The sequence below is a fragment of the Ictalurus furcatus genome, chromosome 11 (assembly GCF_023375685.1).
Source record: "Ictalurus furcatus strain D&B chromosome 11, Billie_1.0, whole genome shotgun sequence".
Taxonomy (NCBI): Eukaryota; Metazoa; Chordata; class Actinopteri; order Siluriformes; family Ictaluridae; genus Ictalurus; species Ictalurus furcatus.
Window position 1 is genome coordinate 11,119,633 of NC_071265.1, and position 20,420 is coordinate 11,140,052.

General features: G+C 38.9%; 1 protein-coding gene across 5 annotated transcripts in view; it reads right to left on the reverse strand.

Moving 5' to 3' along the window:
• The window catches only part of lpp (LIM domain containing preferred translocation partner in lipoma), a 218,183-nt gene that overhangs the window by 45,956 nt on the left and 151,807 nt on the right, over nucleotides 1–20,420 (reverse strand). For all 5 annotated transcript variants that reach the window (XM_053636665.1, XM_053636663.1, XM_053636667.1 and 2 more), the window contains one exon: nucleotides 13,657–14,229. In XM_053636665.1, coding sequence (XP_053492640.1) covers nucleotides 13,657–14,229 — 573 coding nt within the window. The remainder of the gene's footprint in view (nucleotides 1–13,656; nucleotides 14,230–20,420) is intronic.

Genomic DNA, 20,420 nt, shown 5'->3' on the forward strand with positions numbered 1-20,420 from the left:
ATCCGTTTCATTGATTCATTTGACAACTCTCTTGTTGGGGCCATGTTTCCTCTGTAAGCACTCTCTTTTAACTGCTGACTAATTAGCATTTTAGACTTGTGCTGGTATTTGTTTTACAAATGCAAATTACAAGGGGATTTCATAACTATTTACTCAACATTGAGTGATTCCATAATTGTTTCCTCTACTTGATCTGGAAAATAAATATCAGCAAGTACCAACTCCTAAGGCTACTAGTTAGTACTGACTTCAACAGTAGAGATATATTACTTAGAGTATCGTCAAGTGCTGATTACATGGAGCATCAATAGATGTAGTCAGCACTGACTCAATGGAGTATTAGTGAGGGTGCACAGCTCTAACTGACTTTGTGATGATTTAGTAAGTAATGATATCACAGAGTATCAGCAAGTACTGATTCAACATACTGCTGATAAGTACTGACTCCATAGTGTATAGGCAAGAACTGATTTCACATAGCGCTGATTAGTATTGACTCCAAAAATGAATATAGGCAAGTACTGATTCCACATAATGCTGATGAGTATTGGCACTATACATTATAGACAAATACTGATTCCACATAAGGCAGATGAGTATTGACTCCATGGATTATAGGCAAGTACTGATTCCACATAGCACTTACAAGTATCAACTCCATAGAGTATAAGTGAACACTGTCTCTATGGAGTATTGGCAAGTATTAACGCCATAGAATGTTGACAAATACTGACTCAATAAAGTGCCAGTGGGTACTCAATCCATACAATATTGATGAGTATTAACTCCAGAGTCTTGGAAAGTACGGACTCTATAGATGTGATTGCTGATACCATATACAGTAAGGGGAAATAGGTATTCAGACATTTTATATACTTCCAGTGCAAATATCCACTTCAAATTTACACACATTTACAGGTTTTTTTGTTTTGTTTTTTTACTTTGCATGTGTTCATAAACAAACACAGATTTCGGATAACGTAAAAGAGAATTCGGACAACATAAATTAACGATATTAATATTAGTTTTGAAATATGTTGGCAATTACAGCTTCGAGAAATCTACAGTAAAAAAAAAAAAAAGAGCTTTTTGTAGCATTGTGGTTCAATTTTAGCTAATTCCACTTGGCAAACTGTCTTTAATTCCCCAAGGTCATGAGGGTCCCTCTGATGGACTCGCAACTGCAAAATCCTCCATACATTTTCAATGAATTCAAGTCAGGGGATTAGCTAGGCCATGCGAGGCCTTCACCTTCTTTTTTTAGAAACTGGCTATATTTGAATCAGTATTTACTTTGCTGAATATTTACAGTGTTGAATTAACTTCTTCCCAGATTAAGTTTCTTGGCCATTGAGATTCTCCTCTAGTATGTCCCAGTCCATTGCTCCATTAATGTTTCCTTCAGTGGTATGTAATGCCCCAGTTCTGTTTGCAGAGAAGCAGCCCTATATCATGGTGTTCCCACCTCTGTACCTCACTGTGGGTATGGTGTTCGAGGGTTCATATGCTCAATCCTTTTTTCTCCAAACACAACGAGCTGGATTACTGTCAGTGGGCTCTATTTTTGTTTTGTCTTCTGTTCCTAAAGAGTTTTTGGAACAAAACTGATTTGTCTAAATGCTTGTGTACAAAAGATTTTTTATGATGACTGCGGTGCAGTCCATTTCTTCTCTCTTTCCTTACTTATATAATTAATCTGAGAGTGTGTTGTGAAATCTTGCATGGTGCACCTGTCAAATAACTATTTCTATCAAGATACTGTTATTGATATAAAACACTCTTCCCTTGGACTTTTATTGTTTTAACTTTAATATAATTTGTTCATATTTACAAGTACAAAGTCAAATGTCAAATTGTATAATTGACAAAGTCAATTATATGTGTAAAGTTGAAGTTGATACATGCACTGAAAGTACAACCCCATTTCTGAAAAAGTTGGGACAGTATGGAAAACGCAGAAAAACAACAACAACAAAAAAATAGTCATTTGAAAATTCAATTCACCCTGTACTATATTGAAAACCAAACGCTGATAACAGCTTGGATGGTCCTTTCTGTCTTTGGCCCAGAGAACATGACTGCTGTTTTGTCTGAGGGATCAGAGATCACGCGCATTCAGAAGTGGTTTTCGGCCTCTCCCTTTACGCACCGAGATTTGACCGGATTCCTTGAATCTTTTAATTATATTGTGCACTGTAGAAGGTGAAATGTCCAAAATACTTTGGGGAATGTTGTTCTCAAACTGTTGGTTTATTCGCTGAAGCACCTGTTGGCAGATTGGCGAGCCTCGACCCATCCTTGCTCTTGAAGGACTAGGCCTTTTTTGGAGGCTCCTTATATACTGTGATTAGATGATTGCTTCACCTGTTTTGTCACACTGTTACGTCGCTACTAGTCCTAAATTGCCCCGTCCCTTTTTTGGAAAGTGCTGCATGCATCGATTTCAAAATAAACGTTCATCTTCAAAAAAAAAAACTATGCAGTTGATTAGATAAAACATCAAATACCTTGTCTTTATAGGTTTTCTTGTTTAAATACAAGTCAAAGTACATCTACAAATCACTCCTCTTTGTTTTATTAGCATTTTCGGAATTGTGGTTGTATATTAAATAACAAAACAGAAGTGTCCACATCTTTTAATAATTTCCATTACCCTCTGGCATGTGCGTATGTATTTGAAAGAAAGAGGGAGAGCGACACACACACACAGAGAGAGAGAGAGAGAGAGAGAGAGAGAGAGAGAGAGAGAGAGAGAGAGCGAGAGAGAGAGAGAGAGCGAGAGAGAGAGAGAGAGAGAGAGAGAGAGAGAGAGATTGATGTCTGCAGCAATTTACTGCACTGATGACTAACTCTGGAGAAGAAGAATGTCAATGCTTTATTATTAATAAAGGCACAAGACACAAGTCTGCGTGCTACACACAAGCCACTTGGATAAATAGAGGTGGCCTAAGACTGTAGTCAGCAGTTCTGCTCAGCACAGCAGTGTGCAGTAAGACCTCTGTCGTGTCAAGAATGGAGTAGAATAGAGTCCGTCTCCAATTTACTTAAATCGATTTACTATTCTAAAATGTATTTTACAAAACCCAAAAGTCGCCATCCATTATCGGTATAAGTGATATTAGTGATTGAAGTGATCCAAGTCTAACGTTTCAAGTTGAGCAAAATGTTTAGCACTGTGTCACCCAGGTCTTAACAGAGTGTACAGGTTAAAAGGGTTCAATTGAGAGGGACTGAAGGGCAGCATGGGATTTAAAACTGCAAGCTCAAATCAAGGCCCTTTTGTCTTGATGACACCGTATTAAATTAAGCACCTCACTCACTATCTGGCTTCATGCCATAAATGTGCAAGGAATGTGTGAGAACAAACAGACCATCCTGTGTTAATGTTTCAACGAGCTCTTGGAGAGAAGCAATGGGACGTTCAAGAAATACAAAAGGTGAAAGTTGAAGGCATTACTGGATGTTAGGGTTGATAGAGATCTTCTACATAAATCACAGCAGATGACAGAGCTGTAGAAAAGGAACTGTGTGGACGTCTACATGTGCATGCTTTAGTCACTGGTGTATGAGATGTAACACAGGTTGAGACAGATCTAATGAAATTCTCATATAAGATCTGGACCAAAAACGGGACAGTTTTGGTGATCCTGTGCACACTGTAGGCTCGGATTCCTGTTCTTGGCTGACCAGGATGGACCTGATGTGGTTTCCGCTGTTGTAGCCCATCTGCTTTAAGGTTTGATGTGCTGTGTATTCTGAGGCGATTTCCTGCTTACCAGACTTATAAAGAGTCAGTCACAGAGATCCCATTTTCCCTCCATTCTCATGTTTGATGTGAATGCTAACTGAATGACCTGTATATACAAGATTTTACCTGCTACGCTGCTGATATATGTGTAAACTGCATGAACGAGCAGGGATACAGGTGTTCCTAATAAAGAGGTCGGTGTATGTACATGCACATGGGTCTGCCAGTGTGTAGTCAGCAATGATCAAGTTTTATATGATGCCCATACTCGTAGGAGGGGCGCCGTCTTGTTCCTGCACTACGTTACTCACCCCAAAAAGAGCCGTGAGAATATCAGGGTATACTAGTGCTCCAACGTGCGTGTGTGAACTTTGCTCGCGGAAACATTCAGCAGCCAGATACACTTAAACCCATACCCCATCAATCAAACACACACAACACACACACACACTCTTAGCCACCCCAAAAACGCACCAGTCACAGCACCCAACCAGCGAGTGCCTAATGGAAACAATCACTTGTCATAAGGTGCAAAGCTACCAGCCGTATTCAGCAGAATGAGAGAAAAAGACATCTGCTGCAGCGCCGATGAGGTGACGACGTGCCACACATGGACTTCATTGACAAAGTTGTATGTGCTGCTTGGAACAGAACGATCGCTCCATAACGAGAACTTCACTAACATAACTTATCTCAAATTGAATTAAGCAGAAATAGAACAAATCTCCCCGAGTAGCAGTCCATAGCTGGTTGGAGAAGACAATCTGTACCTTGAAGCTGTTTTTCAGCCGTGTAATTGAATCTGTGTGTGTGTGTGTTACGTAAAGACTGAGACCCTGCTCCCTCCCAGATCTCTATCAGCTCTTCTCGCCTGTGTTTCCTGCTAGTCTACCCCCAGCAGGCAAGCGCCATGTGGCATATGTGCTACTTAATAATAACCCCATCCTCCTAATCTCCTAAGTGTTTTTAATCCTTGCTGCTCCCCCTATTTTTATCTCATTTAGAAGAGTGGGTTGATTAATTCACTCTTGTCAAACTAATGGTATGTACAGTAACTCTCTGACACAATTACAGATTAACACCTACTCTGACTGAATACAGACACACACGTGAACACGTGCACACACAACATGCAGGCATGAGTGCACAAACACGCACAAGCACGATTTGAATGTGTGTGCTTGGTAAAAATGAGGGGAAAACAGCAGGATGTTATTGGTTAAAGAGTGATTTATAATACGGGCCATTTACGACATGAATTATAAACCAAACTGCTTTCCTTTGAAAGGAAACATCTGCACGCATGTAACCCATTCGAGTACGCATAAATAAGGAATAAAACTCAACATGGCATTATAAGAAATTATACTTAAAAAAAAAATAATAATCTGTTTAATGTTACATTTAATGAGGTGGATTTTCTACCTCAAAGTTAATTTTGCTCATCTTTTACATTACAGCAGAACTAAACACCCGTTCCCTCACTTTCTCTTTATGCTAGTAGGACAAAAAGGCTAAATGAATGTCTCGTCACTGAAAAATGTACCACATCAGTGATCAGACTTTTTTTTTTAGTCAATAAACACATTTTTAAAATCTGTTTCTTATTACACTTGGATTATGTGGAGCATCTGCCATAGAAGGTCACAGTGCTAATATAATCGCTATTTCTACTTAAATGATAAATGTATTAGACCATTTAAATAAAGCGGCGATTTGCCTTTCATTTGGCACTACTGCCAGAGCTGCTGCTATTAAAAATGAATCAATGCCTTCTGATCAATCAGAATAGAGAATTCCACAGTGCTGCTGTATAATATATGGTAGTTTAACACTATTTGATATTGACAGTCTTTATTATAATTAACACAGTGCCTTAAAGTAAAACTTATGGCATGAAATATTGATCATTTACTTATTTATAATAACTCTATGTATTGCGCTTGTGTGTTCGCTCACTTAAAACACCATAATGGTGTTCGCCATTCTGCTAAATACTTAAATCCATGAGGGGCTGACATTAAATCAGTGACTAAAGACTGCCTAAAAATTATATTTATTATTTTAAAAAAGAATAATAATGTTGAGAACCTTAAATTCTGAAGGAGCTACTTAATACTACAGTGGTGTGAAAAAGTATTTGTCCCATCCTGATTTCTTCTGTTTTGTGTATATCTCATTATAAATAGTTTTAGATCTTTAAACGAAATATAAAACAAAGGCAATCTGAGTAAACATACAATACAGTTTTTAAATGATGAGGTTATTTATTGAAGCAAAAAAGTTATCCAGTACCAACGGGGCCTGTGTGAAAATGTATTTGCCCCTGTAGTTACAAATTCCCCAAATCTATGAAACATGTGCATTCATAATGGGGTTCAGTTGGACTTGACACAACCAGGCCTGATTACTGCAAACCCTGTTCAATCAAATCAACACTTAAATAGAACTTCTTTAACAGCATGAACTTGGTTAAAAGGTCTTACATAGTAACAAACTATGGCAAAATTGAAAGATATTCAAGAAATGATGAGGAAGAAGGTGATTGAAATACATCAGTCTGGGAAGGGTTACAAAGAACCACAGTGAGAGCCATCATCTCCAAATGGAAAAAACTCAGTATGGCTTCCTAGAAGTGGCTGACCTTCCAAAATTCGTCCAAGAGCACTGCAATGACTCATCCAACAAGTCAGAAAAGCGCAAAGGACAACATCAAAGAAACTACAGGCCTCTCTTGCATCAGTAAAGGTCATTGTTCATGACTCCACTATCAGAAAGACACTGGGCAAAAATGCCATCCATGGAAGAGTGGTGAGGTGAAAACCACTGCTAACCCAGAACAACATTAAAGCTCGTTTGAGTTTTACCAAAACACACCTTGATGATCCTCAAACCTCTTGGGAGAATATACTGTGGTGTTCAGTCCATAAATTGAAACTCAAGTGCAACTGGATTATGCAGCAAGACAATGATCCAAAGCATAGGAGAAAGTCCACCTCTGAAAGACTCAAAAAAAGCTAAATTAAAGTTTTGGATAGGCCTAGTCAAAGTCCTTGAGATACTGTGGCAGGACCTTAAACAGGCAGACCATGCTCGAAAAGAAGAGTGGGCCAAAATTCCACCACAGCGCTGTGAAAGACTGATCTCCAGTTATCATAAGCGTTCGGTTGCAGTTATTGCTGCTAAAGGTGGCACAACCAGATTTAAATCTTGAGGGGGCAATTAGTTTTTCACACGAGTGATAGGTGTTGGATAACTTTTTTACTTCAGTTAATAAAAACTGTATTGTGTGTTTTCTCAGGTTGCCTTTGTTTTTTGTTGTATTTTGTTAGAAGATCTGAAACTATTTAGTATGAGATATAAACAAAAACAGAAGAAATCAGAATGGGGTTTTTTTCACAGCACTGTACTCTCACAAGACAATATTAGCCATATAGGTTAATCAGCATTACTGTATGATCATTGTGGAACTGGTGTTTTTTAAAGTTTAGTTTTCGGTTTTTTTTTATGATTGACAGATTAAAACAGCTACAGCACACACTATGTGACATTAATAGGGCATGGGGCCATAGTTAAATATGTATTTAATCACTGCTAGACATCTTAAGTTCCAAATAAAGGGATTAGAACAGGTCAATTAAGCATAAGTAGCTATAATCAACCTTTTCTATGATAACTGGGTTATGAATAAAACCCTCAATACAAATCCCACAGACAGGACCTCGGTACCACAAATGTATCATTATTGCAATAATGTTACCTTCCTAAAAGGTGCTGTTCTTTCAGGGAGATTAATAAGCAACCAGTTGGGCTTTTTAGGAGGCTTATTAAAGAGGAAGCAATTTTAGGCAAAACAAATGGCATACCAGTAGGTCAATCATTCTCATCTCAGTCAAATGAGGAGCCAGAATCTAGTTCCATGAAGTATTAGACCCATGACAAGGAAAAGTGAGAGAGAAAGGGGGGGGGGGGGGGGGTCTCTCAGCACATCTTTGACAAATGATGATAATGTCACCTAGAAAGTAGACAATGCCTTTATCAGAAGCACAGTTATTACCTTAATAAAGCCTCTTCGACTGTGAGTGCTGAATGTCACAATGTTACACTTGAATGATGGGACTTTTAAACTAAACAGGATCTCAGAGAGACCCCACAGCAAATGCACACGTGGAGGCACTTCTGCTATCCTTGAAAGCATAGGGAACCCACTGAAAGCTTTAAGAGTTAAAGTTTCCATTATGATTTTAAATACTCAGATAGAAAGCGTCTATTAGCGCTGTCATACCATTTCAACTCCAATCAGATGGATGGGAATAATAGTGCAAAGTCTAGCTCAATCAAAAAAGTAAGATAATAATAGTCATTTAATAATTTATTGAAATTTAATCGCCCCCTAAGTGGCCTACAACGAACTTTACACAAAACTAACAATTTTAGCCGCAGCATCAGAGTTACTGCATACTGTGCAACTGAGAACTGCTTTTGTTTTTTCCTGGAAAAAATGCCCTATAGTTCGTTCCTGCAAAAGCTAAGAGAAGCAGCTCTTCAGGAACAGATCATGCGGTGTGTCAAAGCTGGACATGGGATTCGACTTGTGCCAAACGAATTAAACAATGGCCGCTCTGTTTTCAATTCCCACCCTGCAGTCAGTGCACACTTCACTTCACACTTACTGGACCTTTGGAGTCTGCATAAGTCAATAATTAAGCAACTGCAAAACTTTCCACTAATCGCAACTTTGAAGAAGTTTAAACTTCAAAGATTGTATTTATTTTCCTGTGAAGTGTGGACTCATGTAAATATAAAATGTAGAAATGCAAAGAGACCACATAATAAACCCCTTGTATCTCTCATCTGGGTGCAATTACAATTGATTATACTCTCCTTAACCACTTATAACTGATCATAGCTCATTTATGGAACTTTCCATCATATAATCACCTCATTCACCTCTTGGATAGCTGCCAGGTTTACCAACAGCTACAACTCTCTTTGGGTGACATATTAATATCTATTAAATGACCTATAATAGCAACTGTCATGTGCTATCAATGTGCCTACATACTTAATAGTGGTTGTTATCATTCAAATCCAAAAGAGACACCACATATTGCTTAGATTCCATACCAGCACTAGTGGCCTACATAGTACAAAGCCACCAATCAGGGTAATGACAGAGGCAGGGATTCTTCTGAGAGGGAAACCAGGCAATAAACTTCAGGAGTGTAAAACTAGAGGCAACATTAGAAACTAGAGAACCAACAGATGGTTTAGCAGTTACTACATACTTATCTGTGGGCCAAAAGATCAAAAGGTATATGTAGTTAATCGGTTTTTAATGTACTTGTCACAAATGAGGAGCAAACTAAATTTCTACACACACCACTTATAATGCCTATATCAAACCTACATTAAAATTCCTTTCATATTCGTTACGCTGACCCAAGTTAAAAGTCAAAGGTCATTAGGTTCTTTAATGTTGGGTGTGGGTGTGACGGTGACGACAAAGATGACCTAAATGTGAACGCCGTGTAATCGAAGAAAGCCTCCTCAGATCAGTAGCGCCCGATGTTCTAGCAGGGGTTTATTTTGAGAAGGTGCTGACCAGGTCAAAGCCAGGTTTGTTATCTGGGTCACCAAGGAAAGAGAAGTTCGAAGGGAGATGGAGGAATATAGGAGTGATGTCAGGCGCAGGAAAAGCAGAAGTGAATGTTTGACCTTCTAGGGGCCTGCAGGGGTTCAGCAATATTAAATCGAAATCCCCCAGTCTAATGTCGCTCAAGCTCGGCAATAACACGAGCGATCATCCAGCTTAGCCTCCTTCCAATTTAAAGCGAGAGAAAGAATAAGAAGCAGGGTTTAGGCCTGAAAGATGTACACAAATGGAATTTGTTTAATTAAGCAGTCACCGTGAAATTTGCAGCACTTTTTTCAAAACAGACATCAAACATATTCCAGAGGATTTAAGTGCCTAATTAAGTGTCCTTGAGCTGTGCGGCTTCCTATACACCTTACTATTCCCATCAAAGACCCAATCGGAGAGCAGATCCTGAGGGCTCAGCCAGTCAGAACTGTTATTATAGACTTCTAACGACGCTGACCTTTTATAAATGACCCAGGATTTTGGTAATGAGATACACAACTCACAGCAGAGACCCCCTGCAGTGTAAACCAGAGCATCGTTGTATATGACAGCAAAAGCGAAAAGATTAAGAGGAAAAACGACTCGCTTTAACATTTTGACACTGTTCCTAAACAGATTGATGGCTGAAGACAAAGTTTATAGCTTTTACAGTTTCACTTGAGTCTAATTCTACTCATGTCGCTGCTTTAATGTAGATTTTGTTCATAAATAAAATATAAAACAAGCAGGAAAAGCTATTGGAATCAAGCTTAGTGAAATCTGCTAAGAATGGATATGATGCAAAATACGAAAACGTTTTAAGGATCATGGAGGGCTCCCAGTCAACAGTCAAGTTTTAGAGTTAGATGCGCTTGTGTGTGTGTGTGTGTGTTTTATTCCACAGTATTTGCAAGTGTTGTGACATTTCTACCAAACCACACTGACATTTCTGCTGGCTGTGTGTGCATCTTGAGGATGAGCAGTTGCAGTTGGTGTGACAGCTGTGTGTACCCACATACCAGTGAGATCAGCGGGCAGGTAGGGGCCTTCATGCTGAGCGCTGTGGCGTCATGTTAATGAACTACACACTCGAGTCACTTGAACAAGGTTATCAAGATGAATAATCCGAGCAACACCAAAGCAGCCCCAGCGATCAGAGCTCACCATGTGAAAACTCATGCTCATCATGTGTCACGAATAAAGAAAAAGACTAAGGAAGGCTGCTAAGAGGAATATTCATAACGTATCTACTGAGGCTTTATGTGCAGAGGTCCACCTTTCCAAATGAAATCCCCTTATTTCAAAACGTCTTCATTCCACGTTTTGAACATTCTTTTATTTATGTTTTTTATCGTGTAGTAATGTCTTCATTTCAGCAGACGAGTGCAATTTTCCGAGAGCACAGCAATCATACAAATGAAATGAATAGAAGAATAACTGTATTAATAAGCGAATGAATACATAAATGAAGATGTTCGCAAATAACATTCCGTTTTCAGACTATCTCATGCTACAGCCTTTCCCGAAACCTCTTGCATAAAAGTCCAAATGAAAATAATACAATATTTCTGACTAATCAGATAGAAAACTTTCATTCATCTTCAGTAAGCTCTTTATCTTGTTCAGGGCCATGGTGGATCTGGAGCCCATCACAGAAACACTCGATGTGAAGCAGGTACAGACCCTGGATGGGACAACAGCCCATAGAAGGATATCATGCACAAACACATTCACACTCGGGGGTAATTTAGCATAGCATACGTCTGATCGTTGATGTGGGGGAAATACCTGAGCTCAGGATCAAATCCAAGTATGCACTGTAGCAACGTGCTGCCCCAACACTCAATCACAATACTTACACATTGCACTAGCAACCAAATATCAATGTACTACTAAACTGGGAGATCTCTCCTGATCTCACAAATGTACTTTGACATGATTTTAATCTATAAATCTCAATGACTGTGTAGACAAAGTGATCCTGGCAACATCATTTATCTATAATTCTGATGATCTAGATGAGAAGAAGAAGAAGGTTTAAATCTTGTTAGTAGTGTTGTTAGGTACGTATTTATTTATTAGGTATTGCATTTCTTAAAATTTTTCAAAGGTTATGTGCATTTAGAAATAGGTTTATGACTAAGAGCTTGCCTGTTGGCAAAAAAAAAAAAAAATTGATTGCAGAAAGAGGATTGCAGAATGGAGTGGCAGATGGAGGTTGGATTTGATTTGCTGTTAGGTGGTTAAATTCTGCTTGAAACTCACTCTCTTGCTCTTTTTCTGGATATCATTCTGTTTATCGCTATGGCTTTTTGACTTTAACCCATTTGAGCTGAAAGAAACAAATTAACAGGCTCCTCCCTTTCTCACCTCCTGTCTCTCACTCATTTATTCCCTTCTCGTCATTTATTTCTCTTTACATTGAACTAATAATATCTCCGACGCTAATGGATCTATTAATGTACAGAGTGAAATGGTTATATACTCTTTACTCTGACTGTAGACACAAATAAATATCCAAAAATCCAGTGCATCTTCCAAACAAATCCTTCTGTGCTAATGATTTCTAAGCCATATGTGGTTCCCTGCCTCTGGTATAAAGAAGAGTTTAAATGGAACACTCGTTTTGTGGGGTCACATTAATGTGGTTCTTTGTTTTGAAATTTTCCTTTTCATTTTCATCTATTATCAAAGTAATCAGCACACATTCAAAACTTTTTTTTCTTTGTTTAATTGGTCTAAAAGCAAAACAAGGGCTTCAGATCTAGAATCTACGCCTGTCGTTTACTTTATATGCCACACTGGGAGCAGAGCAGTAATCTACAGGCAAAATGCACTTTTTGTTTTCAACAATATTAATTAGCTTTCTTAATACATAACAATGCTTTCTGCAATGTGGTATTTAATTTGGGTTTAATAAAAACACAGTCCTTGATGAGCTATTCCCCTATGGCTGGACTGCAAATGTTTGTACCAGTTCAAGAATAAAATCCTTGAATTAGAGGAGACTCAAGGGTCTGTTCAGAACCACACACAGCCGTGAGAGTATGTGTGCATGGATACCACTAGAAGTGTCTCACTGGAGTAAGATTTGGTGTATTTCATGCAGTTATATGGCTCTTTTAGTTATCCTTCAAAAAATCCATGGGCCCTGTTTGTTTCTGATATTAGATCACTGCTATGAAGTGTACATACAAGCCATATGGAGGGAAAAAAAAAAATCCCTCATGGTGACTCACTGCAAACCTAGTAATATCGTGAACCACAAAAACAGAAGTAAGGAATTGAAAAGCAAATTTGAGATATTTTAGTTAGAACCATGCTTAAGATATTAAAAGCCTATGAAAAAATGATTAATCCAAGTAGTTGCCAGATACCGTCCCATCCCAGGGTGCATATTACCAACTGTGAGTCAGACTGCGGTAACCTGACTGGATTGTTTTTTAAATCCTGAGCAAGATATTCTTGGAAAGATCTGAATAACAATACAGCAATAATGGCTTGGGGTAAAGCATGTTCTTTCCCATAATACTTAGCATCAAATGTGGTGCAATGGGATTTTCAACAATTATAATTGCAAAGTTTGCCACCTCCTAAAGTCTTGCAAGTAGGTGGATTGACTTCTAATTGCCCTTAGGATCGAATGAGTACGAGTGCATAGCGCCCTGTCATGGACTGGTGTCCCATCCAGGGTCTGATCCCGCCTCATATATTCCGGGATAGGCTCTGGATCCTCCAAGACTCTGACCAATCTCAACAAATATGAAGTAACCTTATTCAAGTACATCATAGTGATGTACTTTAGTGTTGCAACTAGGTATAGTGATGTATTAGTTTTAGGATTTCTTTGAGACCCTCTTTGCATCTTGAACCATGGGGCAATAGAACTCAGCACTTAACAACCCCCTAACCATCTGGGGTTGAAAGGGATGTTGCCCAGCTCTGGTAAATGCAGATTTCCTGCTGCTATAATTGAACATACCTCTGTTAGTCCCTAGCTCTCTACAAAAGTGTGGAGTAGCTGACTGCTCTTTCTGTTTCCACTTCCTGTTTTCCCTCATGGCCATGGATCTCTCGTGTAACAAGAATACAAAGTGTGGACTCAATGCATCAAATAGCTGTCAATAGTTGATGCCAATAATAAGACAGAAAATGACTGGCTTTACTTTAAGGCACTTTGCACATATTACCTACTGTAGTCTAAACGGAGTGAAATCAATATTTTTGTGTAATAGGTTTTGTAATTTGTTTACCACTAGGAATGATGTGAGCAGACTGTGCCTACCTTCTGAGCTCCAATGGCTCCTGCTCCATAAGGTGCCATGCTGGCAGGAGAATCGGTGATGTAGGTCTTCTTTGGGGCAGAAGGCTGGTAGCTCTGATTGTGTGGTTGTACAGCATGGTGGCTTGGCTCAGCTCTCCAAGTGTTCTGGCTTCCATGGGCTGGAGCCCCACCATAGTGTTGCTCATGGTACCCTCCAGCTGGGGAGAAAGTGGGCTGTGGAGGCCCGTATGCAAAGTCGGGGCCTCGAGGCTGGGCCGGTGTGTATTGCCCCTGTGCATACGTGGCTCGGCCAGGCTGCTGCTGCTGCTGCTGCTGAGGGCCAGGCTGAGCTGCTCGTGCCTGCACACTGAACGTGGGCTGACTGGGGGTAGAAGCCGTACTGTAGGAGGCAGGAACTGGCTGCTGAGGCCGTGAGGAAGGAGATGGAGAGGAGGCTGGAGCAGCAGATGGAGGTGCCTGAGGCTTGGGAGTGGACTTTTTGGTGGCAGTCAGAGGTGGTTGGGTGGGGATAACCATGCGCTTGTAGCCTGTAACAGGAGCGGTGGGGCTCATTGCCGGTAGGGTGGCAGAATGCTGTGCAAAGAGAATAATGGGATTAGGTCTTAATTAAACATTAAGAAAATGAACTAAATAGGTGTCAGCTGACAGAAAGCATATTTATTAACATACAGTACACTATAAGGCCAAAAGTATGTGAAGACCTGATCATCCATCTATATATGGGTCTTCCCCAAACTTCTGCCACAAAGTTGGAAGCACACAATGTTTTTGTATGCTGCAGCATTACAGTTTCCTTTCGGGAACTAAGAGGCCCAAACCTGTTCCAGCATGACAATGACCCTGTGCACAAGGCAAGGTCCATTAAAACATGGTTTACCCTGACTTCAACCCCTGGCCTCCTCAGTGCCTGACCTCACTAGCTCTTGCGGCTGAATGAGCACAAAACCCCACATCCACCAAAATCTAATGGATAGCCTTCCCAGAAGAGCGGAGCTTATTATAACAGGAAAGGGGGACTAAATCTGGAACAGGATGTTCAACAAACACATATAGGTGTGATTGGTCAGGTGTCCAGATGTGACTTTTGCCCATATAGTGCACTATATAGGGGGGTTTATAGCCACCTGGTTTTACACTAATATTGAATTAGCACATATTACACTTGAATTGGTGCAAAACAAAGCAAAAAATGGTTGAGTACCCTCTTACAAAAAAGGCTCATGGATTATTAGTTGTTAGGTAAGCGTTGTTAGCTTCCTCTCTAAGAAAATAAATATGTTGTAGAGAAAAGATTAATTTATTTTCAGTAACCATGTTATTCTGCTCCAAGTCACTGTGGATCTAGCATGAACACTGAGTGTGAGGCAGGAATACATCCTAGATGGGACACACAGTCACAACAAGAGCCAATTTAGCATAGCCAGTCCACCTACCAGCACGTTTTTGGGAAGTAGGAAGAAACCAGAGAACCCGGAGGAAAACCCACACAGACAAGAGGAGCATGTACTAGTACATATCTCTGGACAGACAGTAACGTGAACCCAGGATCTAGCTGGCTATCCTGCAGTAGTGATGCAGCAATGCTATGTGTTGCGGCACTGTGCCGCCTAGCTTATACTCCTTAAGTCTATTATATGGACAATACTGTCTGGAATATCAAAATTTCCCTTAGGTGTTGGTAAATTACTAAGAAAATGCACCAAATAACAAAAATTACACTGTGATGGAACTCTGCTTCAATTGCTAACTGAAGCTAAATAAGAAAGAGCAACATTTTTGTCAGTACTCCTAAATTTGTCCCTAAAAGGAATTTCACCTTTTAAAGAGAATCTGTCTTCGTCCAGTGCTCTTTGATTGCGCATCTTTAAAACTTTTGCCTAACATTTAATGGATTCACATTTGCCTTTTGACAAACTGGATGGTAAGATTTTCCTCAATGAAACCTGAACCGCCCATCAGTTACTGCATTGAAACGTCTTTCTGATGAGCTTTTCCCATGGAAACGATTGATTTTCTGTGTAAAATGTCAGCCTGGGTTAAATCTCATGACCTTAACAGCTTAAAAACCCTGCAAGTTGTAGATCAGGTCACATCATGCTTTTATGTGACAGTGCATATCAAGAAGAGCAGCACTAACATGAAAAGGGATCCTCGAGAACATCAAGGCGGCTCACACACACAACTCAACTATGATATGATTTATTCAGCCTGCGGCTTACAGTGCAAGTAATTATCCAGCCTGTCCAGCAGCTATCCATCTTCAGGACAAGTGCATCAGCCATGAGCCTAGCCTGCCTGGGGAACATCCAATCATAAAGTACAGCTAATAAAACACAAGGCAGAAGGCCAGGGCTGTTTTGGTGGAAGAAGAAAGAGCAGTGATGGGCGACCTGACACTTGTGCTGACGTTAGCTGCCTGCATGGGATAGCGGACTAAATCAGAGAGATTTGTGCACTTGGTCTTCCTCAGCAGTGGACTGAGCTGATTCAGACAAAGTGCTGCAGTTCAGCTGAATTAGTAAGAATGGTTCTTTCTTCGTGCTTCCGGGCAGGATAATAACAATTTGCCATTTTGGCAGTAGTCATAGACAAGACAAATAGCAATGACGCTCAGTGACAGGATTTTTTATAACATGAGGGTATGATGCATTGTTTGAAGGTGTGACAAGGTTTGAGTTCTATTTTTGTTCCTTTTCAGCACTTGTCTGACTCTTTACATCTATAGTAGACTCAACTAACCAGTTAAATGAGGACTGCCGGGACTGAGCTCTAATTTTACAGTATGATGAAACACTGAGTAATACATCCTGTGATAGTATGGTAGCCTTGAGCACTTTTTTTCACGTTTTATTTGAGGACATCTATGGAGAAAATGTGCTTGTTAATATGTTTTTTTTTATCATTTAGTCAAGCTCTCCATTCACATAATCAGCATAATCAGTTTGGTTATGCAGGAAGAAGCAATGTTGCATCATTCATGCTAGATGGTTGGCATGCTAAATGCTATTTGCCGAGCAAAGTGGGTTAGGTGCATCTGAGCGGTTTCATATGGAAAAAAGGATTTCTCTCAACCATTGTTTGGAGGCTACAAACAAGTTCAGCCATTAAATTGACTTTCCAAAAGACCTGTAATTAATAACGTAACAGGCCCAAAATTACACAAAAAAAACTTATGACTTTTTTGCTGGCGCTTTGCTAATTTAGCACTGAGCTATCTAAAGCCTGAATACATCAGACCCCGTGATATACAATACTCAGAATAATGAATCAAAGTCTAATAGGAGCACTGCTCTAGTGTCAAACTCTCTAATGACCTACAAACTAACTGTCATTAACCTACGCTCTTCTTTTTAGGTTACTGCCTACAGACACAGAAAAAGAAATCAATTACTGACTATCTCTTGATGAGAATAAAGCCGTAGGCTGCAGAAATGAAAAAGACACCTCTGTGACCTTTGATGACTGTTCGCAGTGTTGTTCTGACACTAAGCGTAAACCCCATGGTTTCGGTCATCCCTCCTGTGGTTCATTAAATTAACCATTCAAATGAGGATCAGTGTATATTTCAGTCTGTTTCTCATAAGTGGCACACAGAGCCTCAGCATCAGCTTCACTACATAATTCATAGAGCTTTTGAATGTACAGCTAAAGGACAAGGCTGTGGTATATGTACTGCAAGACTTGCTTTTTGTTTCGCTTTTTGATTGTCTAGTATTGTAAACGAGAATGAACTTTCTTTTGCTTTCACACTATCCGTTGTTACCCAGATGAGGATGGGTTCCCTTCTGAGTCTAGTTCCTCTCAAGGTTTCTTCCTCTTAACATCTTAGGGAGTTTTTTCTTGCCACCGTCGCCACCGGCTCGCTCAATTGGGATAAAAATTCACACACTTAAAATCTGTATCCCGTGTTTATATATTTCTGTAAAGCTGCTTTGAGACAATGTCCACTGTAAAAAGCTCTATACAAATAAAATTGAATTGAATTGATTCAATAAACTTTGGTCCCACTTTTGATTAAGTATCTCTAATGAATGTACAGTTGCACAAACAATACAAGCAACTATAATGTACTATAACTACTGAGGATGCTGCACTATTATGGATGGATTACAGCCATAAATATAGTGGCCTGAGTAAGTTTTCATCCCTTGAACATTTTGTAATGTTAAAATCTGTACAAACTGAAATGGCCTTCATTGGGATTGTTTTTAATGAATATACTAAAAACAGCCCATAATATTCACCCACTCGCCCCTGTTGGTGCAACCAGTTTCCATCAGAAGTCACATGATTAGCTGAATGGAGTTCATGCATGTACAGTGTCTTGACAAAGTATTCAACCCCCTTAAAAGTCATCAGATTTGCCTGCATTACAAATGACACTTATATAGATTGCTCCAGACAGTTTTTATTTTTTTATTGTAAACCAACATGCGCTTAAATTAAACATTCAAAGTCAATATTCATTATTTTTCAGCAGATCTTTAAAAAAAAAAAAAAAAAAAGGAAAATGCTGCTCATCTAAGTAGTCAACCCTTGCAGACTAGTAGTTGGTAGAACTACATTTTGCTACAATAACAGCTTTAAGTCTGTTGGAGTAAGATGAATACTTATGGAAGCAGCATTTTTCTTTTTGATTTTAATTGAAATACTCGTTGACCAATAATTCATTCTGACTTTGAAAATTTACTGTAAGAGAATACGAGTTTGCAATCATTTACTAAAGCACCATACACTCATGTATTCGCTTCACTTCTGGCTCGTGTCCTTTTACAGCTGTCAAGATACACTTCTGTCCTTACACGAGCTAAAACTCAAGCTAATGAACAGGTTTATTCATGTATGATTCACCAGTGTAATCCACCAGTAACAGTACAAATATCCTCAGTACTTACAGTACATTATAATTACCTGTATAACTTGTGACCAAAATATTACGCTGACCAAAATATTAAGTCAATAATAATATTAAAATATTAAGTCAAAACTATTAAGTCAAGTGAATTTACAGATTTATAGGGATCTAAAAGCCTTACTATACATACTATACGCATCTGAATCTGACAGAATGAGACAAAAGTCTTTCTGAAAGATTACATGGTTTAATATCACTTCTATTTAACTAATTATCTCAGACGAAATATTTGTCTGCATGCATATGTGTGTAAAATAAATAAATAAATAAATAAATAAATAAATAAATAAATAAATAAATAAAAAGACTGAACATGCCCTTCAGGAACTTAAAATGATTCAATTTAAATGTTTCATGCTTTCTTTTTCTTTTCTTTTTTTTAAATACCCAAGATTATTTTATCTATAAAAACGAACACTGTGACATGCAAATAGACCCCTAAAAATAATTACATTATCATGGTAAATTTTACACTTGCTAGATGTGAGGAGAGCGAATCAGCCATTTTACTCATTAATGAAACCACAGGTAGGATACGATCAGAACAAACCAGCATGAGACAGATTTTTTTTTTTTGTCATACTAATAGTACAGCTGGAAAAAAAAATGCTGTAGTCAAATCTTTTTCATCATTTTACAAACCTCAGTTGAATATTGTGTGAATAAGTTTACAACATGGAAAATTTCCACTTTGAAAAAGTCCACTAAAGTTCCTTTATTCAGTTCCTCCAAATTATTTAAATGAAAAGGAACAAGATGTCTTAGAGTATGCAATAACATATGGTTAGACCTTATTTAGCTTTTTTTGGTATATGTGAACTGGTTGAAGGGAACTCCATATTCCATCTGAAACAAGCTCCTATAACACTGCTGTCCTATATATAGAATATTATACACACACACACACATACATATATATATATATTATATATATATAATTTCAAATTAAGGATTTTAGAAGGGTTTACCAGAATCTCCATTATTTCTAAGTTATTATTTAAATTCAATCAAATTTGCTCAAAACCGTAACACCTTTGTACAAAAGGAAGACGTTCCTCGAGTCTTCCATTGAAGCAAATGTTCACACAACACCCTGATGGATTTGATCGAACATGTATCATCAGGTTGTGTAGTCCATGCCATTCAGAAATGCATCAAATATTTAATTTGAAAAAAAAAAATGCATTTTCATCAGTGGTCTCAGAACTTTGGCCCAAGCACATGGTTGATCTCTTGTGCTGTTTTTCCACTGCAGGCTGGCTGCTGAGTTTCAAAAACGATAATCAGATACTTTCTGATGGCTTTTGATGGCCCATGAAAGCAGGACATTTGCAGGTTTTGGAGCTTGAACCACAAATCTCTGGAATATATCTGTATCAGGAAGCAAGTGAAAGAGATGTGGATCCACTGCCATGCTCTAAGCTTAAAGATTTTCTATCCAACGTGCTATGTTTCATTACATCATCCACTGCATGTGTTCAGGTCTGTGGGGTTTTAAGCAAGCAGGATGCATAAATACAGGTGTGCAGCAGTGTTATATTTATATAACTAAGCGGATACAGCACATGCTGACAGTTTCCAGAAGAGAAACCATACAGGAAATATCCCAGACCACAAAACAAACACAAACACAAACAGATACTGCTCTGTTGAAGCATCTATGTCTCCACTTTTTGGTTTTAACGCCAAGTGAGCCAGCTTCAGTAAGCTAACCTGCAGTAATGCGCTGATTTGAAGTGTAATGGCTGTCAAATCTACTAGAGACACCGGACACACTGTTATGCAACAGCTATACTGAGATTTAGAGCTTTTCCCAACTTCCTTGTTGGGCAGTTTGCTTTCTTTCACT